This window comes from Drosophila pseudoobscura, chromosome 3 (genome assembly GCF_009870125.1).
Source record: "Drosophila pseudoobscura strain MV-25-SWS-2005 chromosome 3, UCI_Dpse_MV25, whole genome shotgun sequence".
Taxonomy (NCBI): Eukaryota; Metazoa; Arthropoda; class Insecta; order Diptera; family Drosophilidae; genus Drosophila; species Drosophila pseudoobscura.
In genome coordinates this window covers 5447837-5463606 of record NC_046680.1, presented here as the reverse complement: position 1 = coordinate 5463606, position 15770 = coordinate 5447837, and the positions used below count along the sequence as shown (strand labels likewise).

General features: G+C 35.6%; 4 protein-coding genes across 9 annotated transcripts; 2 read left to right on the top strand and 2 right to left on the bottom strand.

Moving 5' to 3' along the window:
- The first annotated feature begins 384 nt into the window (after positions 1-384).
- Orcokinin (orcokinin) lies at positions 385-2637 on the top strand. 2 transcript variants are annotated; one of them, XM_001360202.4, is made up of 4 exons: positions 385-548; positions 713-758; positions 1717-1753; positions 2219-2637. In XM_001360202.4, the coding sequence occupies exons 1-4, from the start codon at positions 444-446 to the stop codon at positions 2484-2486; spliced, it is 456 nt and encodes a 151-aa protein (XP_001360239.3). In that variant the 5' UTR covers positions 385-443; the 3' UTR covers positions 2487-2637. The 2 variants fall into 2 exon arrangements, with proteins under 2 accessions (XP_001360239.3, XP_015039150.2); XM_015183664.2 differs by lacking the exons at positions 1717-1753; positions 2219-2637 and adding an exon at positions 995-1431.
- Positions 2638-2700: 63 nt separating this feature from the next.
- On the bottom strand, positions 2701-7127 carry Galphas (G protein alpha s subunit). 5 transcript variants are annotated; one of them, XM_033377964.1, is made up of 9 exons: positions 7038-7127; positions 5039-5521; positions 4802-4898; positions 4533-4653; positions 3841-3969; positions 3591-3770; positions 3407-3531; positions 3048-3121; positions 2701-2972 (listed from the first exon to the last, which is right to left on the bottom strand). In XM_033377964.1, exons 2-9 carry the CDS (start codon positions 5312-5314, stop codon positions 2826-2828), a joined length of 1149 nt encoding a protein of 382 aa, XP_033233855.1. In that variant the 5' UTR covers positions 5315-5521; positions 7038-7127; the 3' UTR covers positions 2701-2825. The 5 variants fall into 5 exon arrangements, with proteins under 5 accessions (XP_033233855.1, XP_033233853.1, XP_015039149.1 ...); XM_033377962.1 differs by having other exon boundaries at positions 2749-2972; positions 3048-3130; XM_015183663.2 differs by having other exon boundaries at positions 2749-2972; positions 3048-3130; positions 6813-7040.
- A 1964-nt stretch (positions 7128-9091) lies between these two features.
- Taldo (transaldolase) lies at positions 9092-10883 on the bottom strand. The gene is made up of 3 exons (XM_002138161.3): positions 10702-10883; positions 10058-10181; positions 9092-9995 (listed from the first exon to the last, which is right to left on the bottom strand). The coding sequence occupies exons 1-3, from the start codon at positions 10796-10798 to the stop codon at positions 9221-9223; spliced, it is 996 nt and encodes a 331-aa protein (XP_002138197.2). The 5' UTR covers positions 10799-10883; the 3' UTR covers positions 9092-9220.
- A 2245-nt stretch (positions 10884-13128) lies between these two features.
- LOC117183718 (digestive organ expansion factor homolog) lies at positions 13129-15734 on the top strand. Its single transcript, XM_033378607.1, has 4 exons — positions 13129-13488; positions 13549-14244; positions 14297-15472; positions 15583-15734. Exons 1-3 carry the CDS (start codon positions 13230-13232, stop codon positions 15433-15435), a joined length of 2094 nt encoding a protein of 697 aa, XP_033234498.1. The 5' UTR covers positions 13129-13229; the 3' UTR covers positions 15436-15472; positions 15583-15734.
- Positions 15735-15770: the final 36 nt, after the last annotated feature.

The following is a 15770-nucleotide window of genomic DNA, read 5'->3' as shown; positions in this document are numbered from 1 at the left end:
TTACGAGTTTAATTCAAGAGTCTGAGACTGGAACACTAACTCGACAAAACTCAATTAACAAACAAAATACAAGACTGGCTGTAAAGGCAACTCAAACTATACTTAAATGAAAACTAAATATAATAAAAATGAGCATATGGTTTGAATGCACGTATGTTTGCTAAAATCTTGACACCACTACTGTTCTGTTTGTTGGAGTATTTACCACAAATTATTTGAAATATGGTGCTAGTGACGCATTAAGAGCATAAAGGAAACCGCACAACTAAGCTGTTAATAGTGGGTGCGTTTACATGGGGCTCCTAGCGGTCGGAAGCTATCGTTACTTTGGGTGTTTCCCTCACCCTGCTTTAATCTGCGGACACAACACAGTATAAAACGAACACCGGACTGACTGAATCGCACAGTCTTTCTTCACACTCCAAGGAGTATTGTTTCATCATATGAAGTTTCGTCGGACTAGGTCTTTAATTGATAATATGAATCTGCTCGTTGTGTTGTTGGTTGTAACAACGGTTTTAAACTTTATAAGAGCAGCCCCCAGCGTGGTACGTATTTTAAAGGTTAAACTATTATAGTAGAAAAATATATATTAGTTAGCCTTAGTATGTACTCGCTCAAGCGTGAGGCATATGGACAAGGAAAATTTTTTTTTTGGCCGAAAAAATAGGTATGAAATAATCTTTAAAACTGCTTAAATTATTTATTTCAGGATCTAAGTAATGACGAATTGATGGATGGGAAATATCTCTGTGAAGGTAAGGGAAATGCGTATTATATTATACTTAGCTCTGACTGTCTGATATTTCCATATGTACATATTGTACATATATGTACATACAACAACTTACATTGATATACAAAATCTATAATTTCTTTTGATTTACATATTTAAATATTACTCCATCCTAATAAATGTATTTGATTTTATTTGAAATGGCCAGACTGTTAATATGTAATTAATTATTTTTGGATTATTTATTGTTTCGGCCAGATCGTTCAACATCAAAGCAATTTGGTAACGGGAACGGCGAAAATTTTCGTCCGATCAGCCTCATAAGCGATGACATTTCAACCAATTCACCTTTTATAAATGAATTTTACAACAGTTTCTTAAGAAGCATCTTGCTTACAAAAAATAAGAACATTGAAACTCTGTCTGACAGGATGTCGCGAGCAATGTCTAAGCGTAATTTAGATAGCATTGGTGGAGGACATCTAATCAAGAGGAGTGATAGTAGCAGGCTTCTAAGCGCCTAATATTTTCTAGCAATGCCTACCATATTTATCATGCTGACCGCACCATCGATCATAGCCCCGTAATATGTATATACTTTGAGCGTAAAGTGTAAATAACGCAAAAAATATACTTATTTGATGTGTACATATCAAAGGATCTAGCTACTATTTGTTAATAAATTATTGCATTTATATGTACTGTTTTATTTTTAAGCAGTAAAAAAAGAATATTGATTTATTTCCTGCATTATATAAATACATGTATAATCATTTAAATTATTGTAACAAGAATACGTTTACTGTAATATTCACATATTTTAGATTCCAAAGCATGTATCAGTATATATGTATGTATATCTCGTAAAAAGAAACGAAACACATGGCTCGTGCCAAGTTCTTTACTGTACAATTATTCTTCTAACAGAACATTTCTTAACTCTTGAAAATATTTTTAATACATATTTTCTCTTTTGTAAGCCGGATCAAAAAAATATGATGGACCTTTTATCGTAAGGTAAGATTGTAAGACCACTATTTTGTCTCGCCCTTAGACTTTAATCCAGCCAAAAAAAGGTTTAGTATATGTATGTACATACATACATATGTGTTTTCATTTCTACATATAAAATACATAGCTATGAAAGAGTAACATATGCACAGTAGTAACTGTCTAACAGACTTATCAAATATTAAAGATTAAACTGCTGTTATCAGGTCTTATCCGTATGCTATCGAAACAAATGCAGTATACATACTACATATGTATGTACATATATAGATAACAGATCCGTACATGTGAAACCTGCTATCTTCAAAGGTCTGAAAACTAAAATGCAACTTATTGATTTCTGTGAGTTTTTGACTGTGCTTCGTAATTCTTTTAACAGTTGAGAAAAAAACATCAAAAACTACATCAGCACAGTGTAACGTTTAAACAAGCGATGATCAAAATTTGTTAATACATGTACTGTTATTGCAGGTTAATCGCCACCACGAACGGACAAACGGTCGTCTGCTATGAGTGTACCCAGTCGGATTTTAAAACCAAGTACAACATTAAGTCTTGTGCGGAGCGATTAGCACCAGGGAAGGTAGTGAGTAGCCACCATAGGGAGGCAGTGCCATACCTTATTAGAATGGATCCCATCTATAACAAGGACAGCACCTGGGCCAGCAAACTCAAAAGGAACTTCGATGAAATTGACAAGGCTTCGGCCAGCTTCAGCATACTGAACCAACTTGTCTAGTCTAGTGATATCATTTTAGGCGCTTGTAAATGCTCACGGCTACGAACGAATGCACGAATTGATACAGATACTCCAATTATGCTTCATGTAAAGGGATTATAGCCAAATAAACGAAATGCACCTATTATAAATAAAACGAATATGATTGTTATTAACATGTTTATTTATTATTCTTTTAATGTTGAGTTTTGTGAAAGGTCATACCAGATCTAAATGCAGCGAATTTTTTTTTCTTTTAATCAAGGGACTATTTAAATACAAATTACATTTGATAATTATATTTAAAACAGTAAGTCATTAATATTTTTATTTACTTGCATTACGGCGATGGGGGATAACCTATAACAATTCATATTGACGAAGGTGCATCCTTTGAATAATGTCTCTGCAATCATTAAACACTCGTTTAATGTTTTCTGTGTCAACGGCGCATGTGAAATGTGGATAGCAGTAGTGTTTACCATCTCCACTAGCGGTAGATATACGCTATTAAAGCAAAACAAAAATATGAACGATTAGTTGTTGTGTACCAATATGTAAGGCTTTTCTGGGCTGACTTACTAGAAACTCGTCTCGTATGAAATATTTTGCTCGTATTACTTCTGGGTCGTCATTTGATTCCATTATTGCGTCACCTATGTCGACAACACATTTTAAAAAAAGACAATATCATATTATCCATTAAAGAAATTCTATCAACATGTGAATGAGCTTAAAAGTAAACTGCAAAGATAAAAGACACTACAATCCTCATAGGCAATAGACCAGCTGCTCTACGATCAGAATATGGTGTATATTACGTATATTATTGCAATAATTTGGAACTTAAATGGTTATTTCTTTTTGTTGTTTGATTTATTTGTTTGATGACAAATATTGAAGTGTTATATTGATGCGGGGTTAGATTAGGTCATACTTACTTGGCGTTTGGTATTTGTTAAACTCGGAGAAATATTCCGACAATTTACTTTTTCCAGCCTTAATTTTCTCTGCTAACAAATCTTGCTTATTTAAAAATAGTATAATAGAAATCGTGCGAAGCCATCTAAAATAACAATGTTATTATAATCAAATTTTAATTGTGATCGAGTCGAATTAGTTTACCTGTTATTCCAAATACTCTTGAACAAATCCAATGATTCTCGAAGCCGATTTTGGGTGGGATCTTCACGCAAAACCATGTTATAACTTGAGCACGCTGTTACGAATATAATAGCAGTTACATCATTGAAACATTGAATCCACTTCCTACGCTCGTCTCGCTGTCCTCCTACATCAAACATGCTGTAGACACGTAACATTCCAGTTAAGAATCAAATTATATGAATTCAAAGACATTTGTATTTGTACTCACTGAAAATTAACTTTGTCCACCTGAAATCTTGTCTCGAATATTCCAGAAGTCAAAACACGGCATCGAAGAATATCTTGCTCATTTGGGGTATAGTTTGGATTCTTAATTGTGCTAACACGATCCAGAAAGCTTAAATATAAAATATCATGCATAAATATGGTTGCCAGAATAAAGTTTTTGCCACAAGCATCCAGCGTACTGGAACTAAGCGTTCTCGAATGCACAACACTTATGAATTAATATTATCTGTCGTAATTATTAGAGCACAAATTAAAGTAAAAATTGGTTGTTAATTGTAGTTTGCCAGCTATACTACTTAAACATCCAAGTAAGATATTTCCGAAGCCTACTTAGTTTGGTTTGTCAAGCGATATGTGTTGTTTAGAAATTTAAAGTTAATCCATACTTTTAATCCAATGTATACTTTTAATCTTCAGTGTTTGTGGCACTTGCAGGAAAGACACACAGTAAAACTATCAGAATATTTTCAGTTCATGTGTATTGTTTAACAAAAATTTGGTATTGCAGATACATACATATGTACAAATGTATTTATGTATGATCATCAAATTTCAACTAAATCGGCTAGCACACTGATTTTAAGAAGTGGCATGACACATTGATTTTCTAATCCGACATTTTCAGTATATTTGATTTGTTATTAACATTTGTAAATTAAGTTCTATACTTACTATTTCGCACAGTCAATTAATTGATACTCATTTGATCTCTCATAGGTTTGAAGAACGCCCTTGTCTTTCCATAGTTCTTCGGTATGCTCATAAAATTCAGGAGGATAATTAAAGTCCGGACCTGCAAAAAACAAAACAGATTGAAAGTTAAAGCCGATTTTTAAAAAAGTTACAAAAATATGATTCTTATTTGAATACAATAAAACCCAAAAACGAGTAAATTCGAATATAATTGAAGTTTGTAGAATGCTAATCAGATGGTATCTTACTAGATGCATAATCCTGAATATATTCCACTCTGGGTTCATTTTCTTTCTTTTCTAAAGCTACAGGTGGATTAAGAGTACTCATGGCTCCTGTAATAGTCTGTAAGAAAAAGAATTGATATTGTTTGCATCGGTAAGTACTCGTAGACAATGAAAATCCTTTTGTACCAAAACAAGACTACAATATTTTCAATGCTGAATAATTGCTTGTAGAAAACATTGCATTGGGTTAGCACTTACCAAGATAGCGTCTCGAATATTTTTTTTAATATCATCAATTTTCTGTTTTTTCTCCGTTTCAGAAAATCCGTCGACATGCAATATTCGCATTTGCTTGACTATAGTTGATTTACCAGACTCACCGGCCCCCAACAGGAGTAGCCTATGTGTGGCCCTATAGAGCTGTTTATCTTTCTGCAACTGTCTAGATATTGCATCGCTCCGGCGCTTTTGACTTTTAGAATCCTCCGAGTTCACATCGGACTGCTTCGAGGTGGGGGACCCAAAGCAACCCATTGCAGCCCAGGGAGTCCACCAACACGTCGCTCGATTTTCCTGGTTAGCGTCGGGTGACTCGGCACCCCTTGTATTTTCTCCGTTCTGCTCCAGTATAGCTGAGTTTTCGAGTCAATACACAATTTTCCTATGTATCGTTCACTTCTCCAATCTCAGTAACACCACCGGTCCGGTCCGCTCACAGCTTCGATAGATAAGCGCCGAAAGCTGAATTTAGGAATTATAAATAAAAATAAATTCAATTAGTTTCAGCAGACCTAATATAAATAAATACTATTGGTAAGAGAGTATATTACAAAGTTTAGCTATTACTGGGACTGAGCGGGCATTCAACAATATTTGCACAGCTCCATCTAACATCTAAATGAATGTTCTTTTCATTTGAATATTTCAACAAAAAGTTTATTTATTATGTACTTATACATATGTATGTGTGTACATAGGTATATATGCAGGTGTGTATAAACGAAACTGCGACACTACTGCCCACGAATTTATAATGTGAGTCACGGATTGATTGTCCGTAGCTCAAGCAGAGCTTTAATGTTCCCGAAAATTATGCTGCTGGTTTGCTTGTACACCCGAAATCTATTAAAAATTACAATAATTCACTCGAATACATCAGAGCCCAGCACCCCCACCCAGCAGTAGCAGGACGAATCGTATACATCAGGGCAGTGTAACAGGTGAAGCAGAGGGCGGGTGAAATTTTTGCGCATACAAAGGTGCAGGTACGCATGTACATAGAGATACCAACATAATTTCATCTGCAGGCCCGTAAGGCAGCTAATACATACACATGTATGTACGATGAATATATTTTTGTATACACATTCAGTGGGCGAATTTTTTTTTTACCGATATATATGTATGTAAATGGGCAAAAATTTGATTAACATTTTACTTTAAATATGAATATCTGTACTTAATATATGCACGCATAGGCATGTACGAGTATGCGTAGAAGTGTTTAATCTATTAATTATTGGTGTCCACCCAAAATACATACTTCAACCGAAAGTCGAGAATATTTAATTGTAAATAAATGTGCATAAATTCATCGGGATCTAAGCGGGTACATATATATGTACATATATTAGACAGATATGTGTACACATCGTTGTGTATCTACTCATATATACATATGTGCGGATGTATGTGTTTGGATATATATGCATATAGACACAAGTTCTCGGTTTGCATGTGTGAATGGATGTACATAAATAAATGTATGTACATATATCTCTATATGTATATATTGCCCAGAATATTTGCCATTTCTTTGACACTTTTGGAAACTATATTATACCCATCTGATAGTGTTTTGAATTCATGCGCGAACGATTTTTCACTGATTTCGGGTCTAAGGATGAAAGGAACTTAAGTCGGACCTCGGCCAGCGAATCACATCATTGCGCGATTTTATTGTCACAGGCATATATTTGCATGTACAGTACACAAAATGTTCCCTATGTTTGACAATGGTTTTATTGTTTACCGTTACCGAACATTTTTATTCATGGGAGCAACTTGGGTGGTTGAGCAAAAGCAAAGGTGCACACACGATATCGGAGCAACTTTCGGAGGTGCAGAAAAAGATACTTTGATGACACTTGCCGCGTTATGAGCGGACTTTCAATGGCCAAACATTTTCCACCTGCCCTGGATTGCAATGCATGAAATTGTCACTCTAGAAATTCATTTTAATACCACCTAAACTCACTTTTTTTATATTTTTTATTTTATGTATTCAACCTAGGGATGGGATCAGTGTGACCCCAGTTGATATCGGATCTATCGATAGTGGTATTTTGGTATATTTCTTTTTCATTCTTCATTCAAACGAAAACATCCTTATTTCGTTTCTTTTCAATGTATGCCCAGCTCATATTTGTATGTATGAGTGAGCGAGTTAGTACGAACAAAGTAGAAAACAAAATGTAAGTTCAAGAAATTTTGAATTTTCTTATCGATTATTTTTTTGCATTTGATCGATTTCAGAGTCAGAAATATACAGGAAAATACCGTCTTATTTTAAAAATATACTGTAAATATACCGACGAATTCAAGTTTTATTATACATATTCCTCGTTTTTGATATTCCGTCGACTATTACTAGCTAGGTAGATCTCTCAGTCCTGCCCCCATAATTTTATCCAATAAATGAATCAATTTTCTACTTGATCTGTTTGTTTTAAATACTTGACTTATTTTATTGCTACGGCGATTGCTGTTTTTGTTCTCCAACATGAAAAAACGAATTTAGCCCACTTAAGCCCCCTTTATTTAAATAGTTCACCTTCTTCAGGTAAATGGCAGAAAATATTAACGATTGTAAATTCTTCTTGTAGATTCTAAAATTAAAAATAACAACGCTAACTTTAATTATTTTTGGTGGAAAATTGAAATACCCCCTTGGCTTATAATAGATTCGAAACACTTTTTTCGATTTTGATATTCCGTCGAATATTACAAGCTATATTGAGTTTTAAGCTTTGCCCACTTAGCTTTATCCCATCGATGATTACAATTTCTACAAAATTAGCTACTTTTAATTACTTTTATGTATTGTATTTGGACTAAAAAACGGTTTACAAGTTAATGTTGCCCGCAATTTTATCTGTAAGAGCACAATGAAATAGCCTTAAAACAGAGACTACATTGTTTTGCCTGGGATAACAAATCTACAATTATATAATATCCTTTCCAACATGTTTTGCATTTATTTTTTGACCATTTTCATTGACCGAAACAAAAATCGCGTCGTTCCGTTTTAACCGGTTTGTAGTTTGCCGCTATATTTAAAAAACTAGGTTTATATGGATATATTATATGAGGAGTACATCAAATAAATATTTAAACTAACTTATCAGTACCAATTGTAATAGTAGTTAAAGTGACTAACATGCTGAATAGCATGATGGCAGGAATATTAAGTATGGAATGAGTCTCATTGTGGTCAACCGTGTGAAAGAGGTCCTTACCCGATTCAAGTTCTGTTATCGATACTACGAGTGGTGCGCGCCAAATATAAATTTTTTGAATGTGAACGACAAGGATTTAAATGTTGTCAACCGAGCCATTACCGATTCAAAAAATTCATAAATTTTGATATTCCTTCCGATATTACTAGCTATCTAGATCTCTCAGCCCTGTCAGATCATTTTATCCAATTTACAAACCTATTTTCTAAGTGACTGATTTATTTTAAATACGTGCATTTATTGGACTTTTCCTAAAAAAGGTTTTAGCGAAAAAGGTCAAGCAAAAAAAAAAATTAGAAAGTAATCGTTCCTATTGCTTAATTTATATATTCCCAGCCCTGCTCACATAGTTTTATCCTTTTGATGAATACATTTTATACAAGATTAACTTTTAAGTACTCCTATTTATATTATTTTGACTAAAATAAGGTTTAAATAAAAAATATCAACAAAAAAACAGTCGCAATGTGGTCATGTCAATGTTGAAGACTTGTTGCTTTCAACCATAGTATGGCCGTTTGTATACCCTATTCCGTTCATCTAATATGAAGATATGTACGTTTTAAAACGTAATTGATATTTCTTTGGCGCTTCGACGTGATTCGTCATTCATCGGTTGCCAGCCCACCCCAGACTCGAATGATTTTCTGAGCGGGCGAGTTTCTGAGTTTCATTTTAAGGCCATACAAAATATTCCATAAAGAGAAAGCACTATCGAGAAATTACATTTCACAGTCAGCGACAACCCCAAACTAACTTTATTCTAATTTAAAGTCTGTCGTCAAAACATAAATTTAAAAACTTTAATTATTATTCAAGTACAAAATTATATGTTTTTTGAAACATATTTTAAATGTTTTATCCTCCACCGATTACAAAACTTTCACGTGGTTTGAAACTGGTACCGGAAAAAGCCCACGGCTTACTTAAAGTAACTTTTGATCAAATTCTCCAGCTTAACTGTGTCCACTGCAAACTTTCGAATGCCCTCCGAAAGTTTATCAGTTGCCATCGCATCTTCATTGAGTAACCAGCGAAATTTACTCTCGTCCACGGAAATCTTTTCGATGTCCTGTACCTTTGCATTGTCCACCGACAAATATGTTGTCACCGAATCTATCTCGTTCTCTAGTTCCTTCAGCAGCGACGGGCTAATAGTCAGCAAATCACATCCAGCCAATGCTTTGATTTCGCCCACATTCCGGAATGAAGCACCCATAACCAGGGTTTCGTAATCGTACTTCTTATAGTAATTGTAGATTTTCGTAACCGAAACCACACCTGGGTCCTTTAAGGCCTCGAATTTCTTGTTATCTGTGTTGGCCACATACCAATCCAATATCCGGCCCACAAAAGGGGAGATTAAAGTGACTTTGGCCTCCGCGCACGCCACTGCCTGTGCGAATGAGAACAGAAGGGTCAGATTGCAGTGAACACCATGCTCGTTTTCCAAAATCTCGGCCGCCTTGATTCCTTCCCAAGTGGATGCCAACTTTATCAGAATTCGGTCCTTGTCTATGCCAAGGGATTTGTACAGCTTGATCAGCTTCAAAGCCTTCTCCACACTGTTCTTTGTGTCGAATGACAGTCGGGCGTCTATTTCGGTAGACACCCTTCCTGGAACAACCTTCAGAATCTCGGTTCCAAACAGCACGCACAAATAGTCCATTGCCTCGGAAACTTGATCATTCAACGAACTGATGATAGACAGAGGAATTTAGTGAAATCAAAGCATAAGCAATAAAGTATTCAATTATACCCTTTTTGGCTCTTTCCATAATCCACTGCCTTCTGTACCAAGGGCTGGTATCGCTCCATGGACGACGCCGACAAAATAAGAGAAGGATTTGTCGTGGCATCCGTTGGCTTGTAGATATTGATGGCTAAAAATAAAATAGAATGTTTAGAAGAAACATATTATTGCACTTTTCGGACTGCCGCTGTAGAACGACCCTGTAAACCAGTTTGAGCAACTGGCCGACATCATTTTACATGAACAAATCCTTGATTTTTATTGCCAAACCAAAGCCTCTTAAACACATATACATTTTTTTCAAATGAAACCTTATCAGTACAGCGGTCAAATTTCCAACACACGTATGCACATAAGGTCAAACTAAAGTCAGGTTGAATTCTGACTGTCACTTTTATTTGATCTTCACAAAAGAAGATAACAAAAACTCGAATAAAGGTATTTTTTTATGTACGTACGTACGTACATACATATTTATGATTATCATTGAACCTGTACAGCATACATACATACATACATTTACCTTAGAAAGCATGTTTCAGCTTTTGTATGTGTGTGTGTGTGTGTATATTCCAGATCAAACTTAGCTTAGCTTTAAATTAACTTCTTTTTAACAAAACACAACTTATATATGAACCTTATATATGTACCTTCAAAGTCGCCGGTGTCAGCCACTATTGTGGTCACTTGTTTAAGTTGTTGTAGAACCGACATCTTTAGCTTTTTCGACGTGCGATCGCTTCCCATTCCAAAAAAAATATAAAAAAAATATACAAAAATTATTAACAAATTCCGCGGATGCCTTGTTGTTGGACCCTCAGAAATATACCAAAATATACCGGCTTAATTGGAAATATACCAAAAATATACTGTCTCATCTTCAAAATATACCGTAAAAATACTGACGAATTAAAGTTCGATTATACATATTCCTCGTTTTCTTTCTTCTTTTGAATATAACTAGCTATATGGAACATTTAGCCGTGCCCCCTCAATTTTATACGATTAATGAATCAATTTTCTACAAGATTGGATAGTTTTTAGTCCTGGCTTTTATTGTATTTTGGCTAAAACAAGGCATAAACCAAATAGTTTAACAAAAAATCAGTCGCAATGTGGCTGGTATTTAAAGACATGATGCGTGTATAGGCCTTTGTGCACCCTATTTCGTTAATTTTACATGTAGATCAAACGCAATTTATTAAGACCTTTTCTCAAATTGATATGTTTTTGACTTATTCATGTGTATTATTAGTATCTTGTATATATTTATATCGATCCTGAGCCTTGGAAGACAAACGTATTCACAATTCTATATCATCCATTTCCCCAGGGTATTTGTGCATGGAGTTAGCAACATTTGTGTATGGAAAGGGACTCATTGTTGCAATAGCGAAACTGCGGCGAATCGGGTTTTGCCTATATTTCAAGCTATATAGATATGCCCACTTAGCTTTATCCCATAGATAAATCCATTTTCTACAAGATTGCTTCTTTTAATTACCTTTATGTATTTTATTTTGACCAAAAAACGGTTTTCAAGTAAATGTTGCCGCAACTTTTGTGTATGGAATGCGCAACATTTGTGTATGGAATGAGACTCATTGTTGCTAAGGCGAATTGGGGCGAAATGCGGCGAACTGCGGCGAACTGCGGCGAATTCAAATTCCTCATATTCTTTGTTCCGTTGAATAATACTATCTATATAGAACATTTAGCCGTGCCCACATAATTTTATACGATTGATGAATCAATTCTATACATGATTGGCCTATTCGAAATACTTGCATTTATTGGATTTTTATATAAAATTGAAAATTAAATTAATAGATGACAAAAATACCATTTAGCACTAAAAAACACCACATGGGAGCGCGGCGAAAACCAGTTTTTACAGTATGACCCTCAGAACAGCACCGAAATATACGGTCTCATTTTCAAAATATACCGATTGGGCGCGCCAAACCTAACTTTTTTGAATGTGAGCGACAAGTATTTAAATTTTGTCAACCGGGCCTTTATCTATGCCCACATAGTTTTATACGATTGATAAATCAATTTTCTACTTAACTGGCCTATTCGAAATACTTGCTTTTATTGGATTTCCATATAACATTGAAAATAAATTAAAAGATTGATGAATTCTTGCCACCCTACCGGTCTAGGCTAAATCTTATTGACCTGCCGTCGTTGCACCATCGCAGAATATGCAATGGTGTAATGTTCGTGCACAAGCTCCTTCTTGGGACTGTTGACTCCCAAACTCTCTTGGGTCAGATTGACTTGGCCGTTCCATCTAGACCTACCCGTACTTTTAGGCCTATCCGTCAACCCATATGTAGGTCTAATTATGCTGATCATGAACCTTTTAGGGTTTTATGCCATAATTATAACTCCCTCTGTCAAACCCTATCCCCTGAACTGTCTCTTAAACTAAGTGCATGCAAAATTTATAATCATTTAAATTTAGCTAACTTTTAACTTATCTTTTTCCGCCTTTAGTAACTAAGTACCATTATTAACAGATAATTTGTTAATTTAAAAAATAAATAAATATTCAAGTACATTATTAGTATATTGTACATATATATCTCGATCCTGATACCTACTGAACCTTGGAAGACAAACGTATTCTTAATTCTATAACATCCATTTCCCCCAGGGTATGTGTGCATGGAATGGGACTCATTGTTCTGAACCGGTTATGACGACTAATTCTTGGTTAATCTTTCTTCCGTCGAATATTCCCAGCTATATAGATTTCTCAGCTTTGCCCATATAATTTTATCTGATTAATGAATCAATTCTACTTGACTGGCTTGATTTAAATACAGGCGTTTATTCGATCTTGTCTAAAACGGGTTTAGCGAAAAAGGTCAAACAAATAAAACGTAAGACAAAAATCGTTCCTATTGCTTCATTTGTATATTCCGTTGAATAATGCATCAGGCAACACTCTACCCACATCATTTCAGGCCATTATTATTATTTTATGGTATGAATCTATCTTTTCCCGTAAATTTTAGACTATACTGGTCTTGAAGTGTATACGACCATAATAGAAAAATCTTAAGGTTGCGTTCTACCATCACTATGTGCTATCGATACTTGTGATCGAATCTATGTTTATGTTTATCAGCACGTGCGTGTTTTTAATTAAATTTTTAACATTTTTAACATGAAGCAGAAACACTCGAAACATAAAGCAAAGCCTTACGGTAAGGCCCCCGTTCGCAAGAATGAGAAATTTTCGAAAAACTACAGCTACATTCAGAGAAGCAAGCAAATGGAGGAATCGCACAGAAAGGAACGACTCCCAGCCCTGACAGGGAATTCTTTTGAGCCTGGAGCAGATCTCCTGTCAGAATTACAAGACCCAGCTGACGAAACTGGATTCTATGAGCAGCTTGTGAATGGATACAGCAATGTACCAACAGGTATGTAAACAAGTATATAATCTCAATACCACTTTCCTTGACCATGAATCGTTTTTTCAGACTTTTTCAAGCCAAACGAGAGCGAAGCCGCCTTTGTGCCTGCAGCAGTAAAAACCATTGAGAAACAGAGCAAAAGTCCTGTCCAATCAAATGACGACTTTGATTCATACAATTCGTTTTCAAAGCGATTTGATTTCGACCTATCTGAAGACAATATCAGCGATTTGATCTCGCGAACGGATACCACATTGATTAAGAGCAGTTGGCCGGCAGTGGGAAATTTAAAGTTTGAGATTCCTCGGCTAGATTCAAACGCACATAACCCCGACTGCAGTCCACCGAGTGGCATTTCCAGCTCTTCTGATCTGCAAAAATTAGAAGTCAAAATGTCCATAAGCGCAAAGGTAGCGTTTCCGCTTTCTGCGCTACAGTCGGAACTCTTTCATATTGTAAATAACTATCAGGACCTGTACTATCCTTACCGAACACACAGCAATGCCGAAGAGATCCGGTACATGTACTGTCTGCACGCGCTGAACCATATGCTAAAGGTCAGATCTCTGATACTGCGTAATAACGAGAAAGTGGCAGCACTCGCCAAGTCACTGAAGTTGTCTCCGAATGAAATTTCTATTCCGGAGACCTTTAGAGACCAAGGACTAAAGCGTATGAAGGTGCTCTTTATAGTGCCCTTCAGGGAGTCGGCTTTAAAGATAGTGAAGCTTATCGGAGACTTACTATTTGGCAGTCAAGATGGTAAGAACTGTAAGTTGAAGACGAAAGCAAATAATTTATCTTTTATTTGCAGATCAAACCAGGAAAAATTCAATGACAAATTATGAGCGGTTCCTTCAAGACTACTCGGGAAACACGATATATTTTCCCAAAACGAACCCAAAACCATATGACTATGAGCAAACTTTCAGTGGAAACACAGATGACAACTTTAAAATTGGAATGCGTTTTACAAAGAAGTCCGTTTCACTTTTTTCTGACATGAACTCTTCAGACATACTTATTGCTTCTCCACTAGGACTACGCATGCTTGTCACTGACAAGGACAGTGACTTTGACTTCTTGAATTCGATTGAATTACTTGTAATCGACCAAGCGGAACTTTTCTTAGCCCAGAACTGGGAAAATCTTCTTCACTCGCTAGACCACCTTCATCTGCAACCGCAGAACCTGCCGGACACAAATTGCCAAAGGGTTCGAACTTGGTGTCTAAGCGGAGCTTCTAGCTTCTACCGCCAAACCCTATTTTTCTCATCTCATGAACTTCCCGAATTTCGGGCAGTGGTCAATAGTAAATGCCAAAACTACCAAGGCAAAGTGCGTATCACAAATCTAGTTGAATATGGCGATATTCGAAATGTTATTACGCCAATTCAACAAGTTTTCCGCCGAATTAACTGCACCAATGTGGAGTCAACATTTGATGATCGCTTTCAGCATTTTGTCAAGCACATTATGCCACAGTTTAGTAAACCCGGCTTTTCACATTGTATGTTGTACGTGCCTAGCTACTTCGATTTTGTACGTATACGCAACCAGTTCAAAACTGATATGATCAGTTTTGTTCAGATAAGCGAATATACCAAGAAGGAAAAAATTTCCCGGGCGAGAGACATATTCTTTCATAGCGGAGCGTCTGTTCTGCTTTATTCAGAAAGGGCTCACTTCTTCCGACGTACCCGAATCAAGGGTATTCGAAATTTAATTATGTACCAACCGCCCAACTTTCCGCATTTTTACTCAGAGCTAATCAATTTGATGCTCGAATCCAACCAGAACCCGCGAGATGGCTTTGGAGATGAAATGAGTGTCAATATACTTTATACAAAGTATGACCTTCTCAGTTTGAGCAACATTGTTGGAAGCGAAAATGCACTTAAATTGAGCACCGGAAAAAAAGATTCCTACCTCTTTTCGACCAAGACGAAATAACCTACAATGTAGAGCAGACCTTACAGTTACAGTGAAGGTGTGTATACATATATTTTTAAATGTAAATATATCTGTGTGTATTTGTAAAACAAAAAAATTATTATTATTTATTGGAATAATATGCATTTACAATGAATATATTTATAGGCGGAAATCCATAGCTTGGGGAAGGATTGCTTTTATTTGTCGGAGTTACTCACACAAAGCAAACTGCGAATGCAATTGTTACATAACACAACACAATTGTAATCTTTTTGAGTCAAAGAATACTAAATAAATTTTCTAGAATATGAATATCATCATTTCTGAATGCATAAAATATTTATATTCTATTC

Excerpts from the sequence above, each read along its gene's own strand:
- Galphas (XM_033377962.1), bottom strand. The coding sequence starts at position 5,314 with ATGGGTTGCTTTGGGTCCCCCACCTCGAAGCAGTCCGATGTGAACTCG. Across the intron at positions 3,131-3,406 it reads TAACAAATACCAAACGCCAA|TCGACATAGGTGACGCAATA; the intron begins GTAAGTATGACC and ends TAAAATGTGTTG. Across the intron at positions 2,973-3,047 it reads TCATACGAGACGAGTTTCTA|CGTATATCTACCGCTAGTGG; the intron begins GTAAGTCAGCCC and ends TTGCTTTAATAG.
- LOC117183718 (XM_033378607.1), top strand. The coding sequence starts at position 13,230 with ATGAAGCAGAAACACTCGAAACATAAAGCAAAGCCTTACGGTAAGGCC. Across the intron at positions 13,489-13,548 it reads ATACAGCAATGTACCAACAG|ACTTTTTCAAGCCAAACGAG; the intron begins GTATGTAAACAA and ends TCGTTTTTTCAG. Across the intron at positions 14,245-14,296 it reads ACTATTTGGCAGTCAAGATG|ATCAAACCAGGAAAAATTCA; the intron begins GTAAGAACTGTA and ends TTTTATTTGCAG.
- Orcokinin (XM_001360202.4), top strand. The coding sequence starts at position 444 with ATGAAGTTTCGTCGGACTAGGTCTTTAATTGATAATATGAATCTGCTC. Across the intron at positions 549-712 it reads TAAGAGCAGCCCCCAGCGTG|GATCTAAGTAATGACGAATT; the intron begins GTACGTATTTTA and ends TATTTATTTCAG. Across the intron at positions 1,754-2,218 it reads GATGGACCTTTTATCGTAAG|GTTAATCGCCACCACGAACG; the intron begins GTAAGATTGTAA and ends CTGTTATTGCAG.
- Taldo (XM_002138161.3), bottom strand. The coding sequence starts at position 10,798 with ATGGGAAGCGATCGCACGTCGAAAAAGCTAAAGATGTCGGTTCTACAA. Across the intron at positions 10,182-10,701 it reads TGACACCGGCGACTTTGAAG|CCATCAATATCTACAAGCCA; the intron begins GTACATATATAA and ends TTTTATTTTTAG. Across the intron at positions 9,996-10,057 it reads TATGGAAAGAGCCAAAAAGG|TTCGTTGAATGATCAAGTTT; the intron begins GTATAATTGAAT and ends GTCTATCATCAG.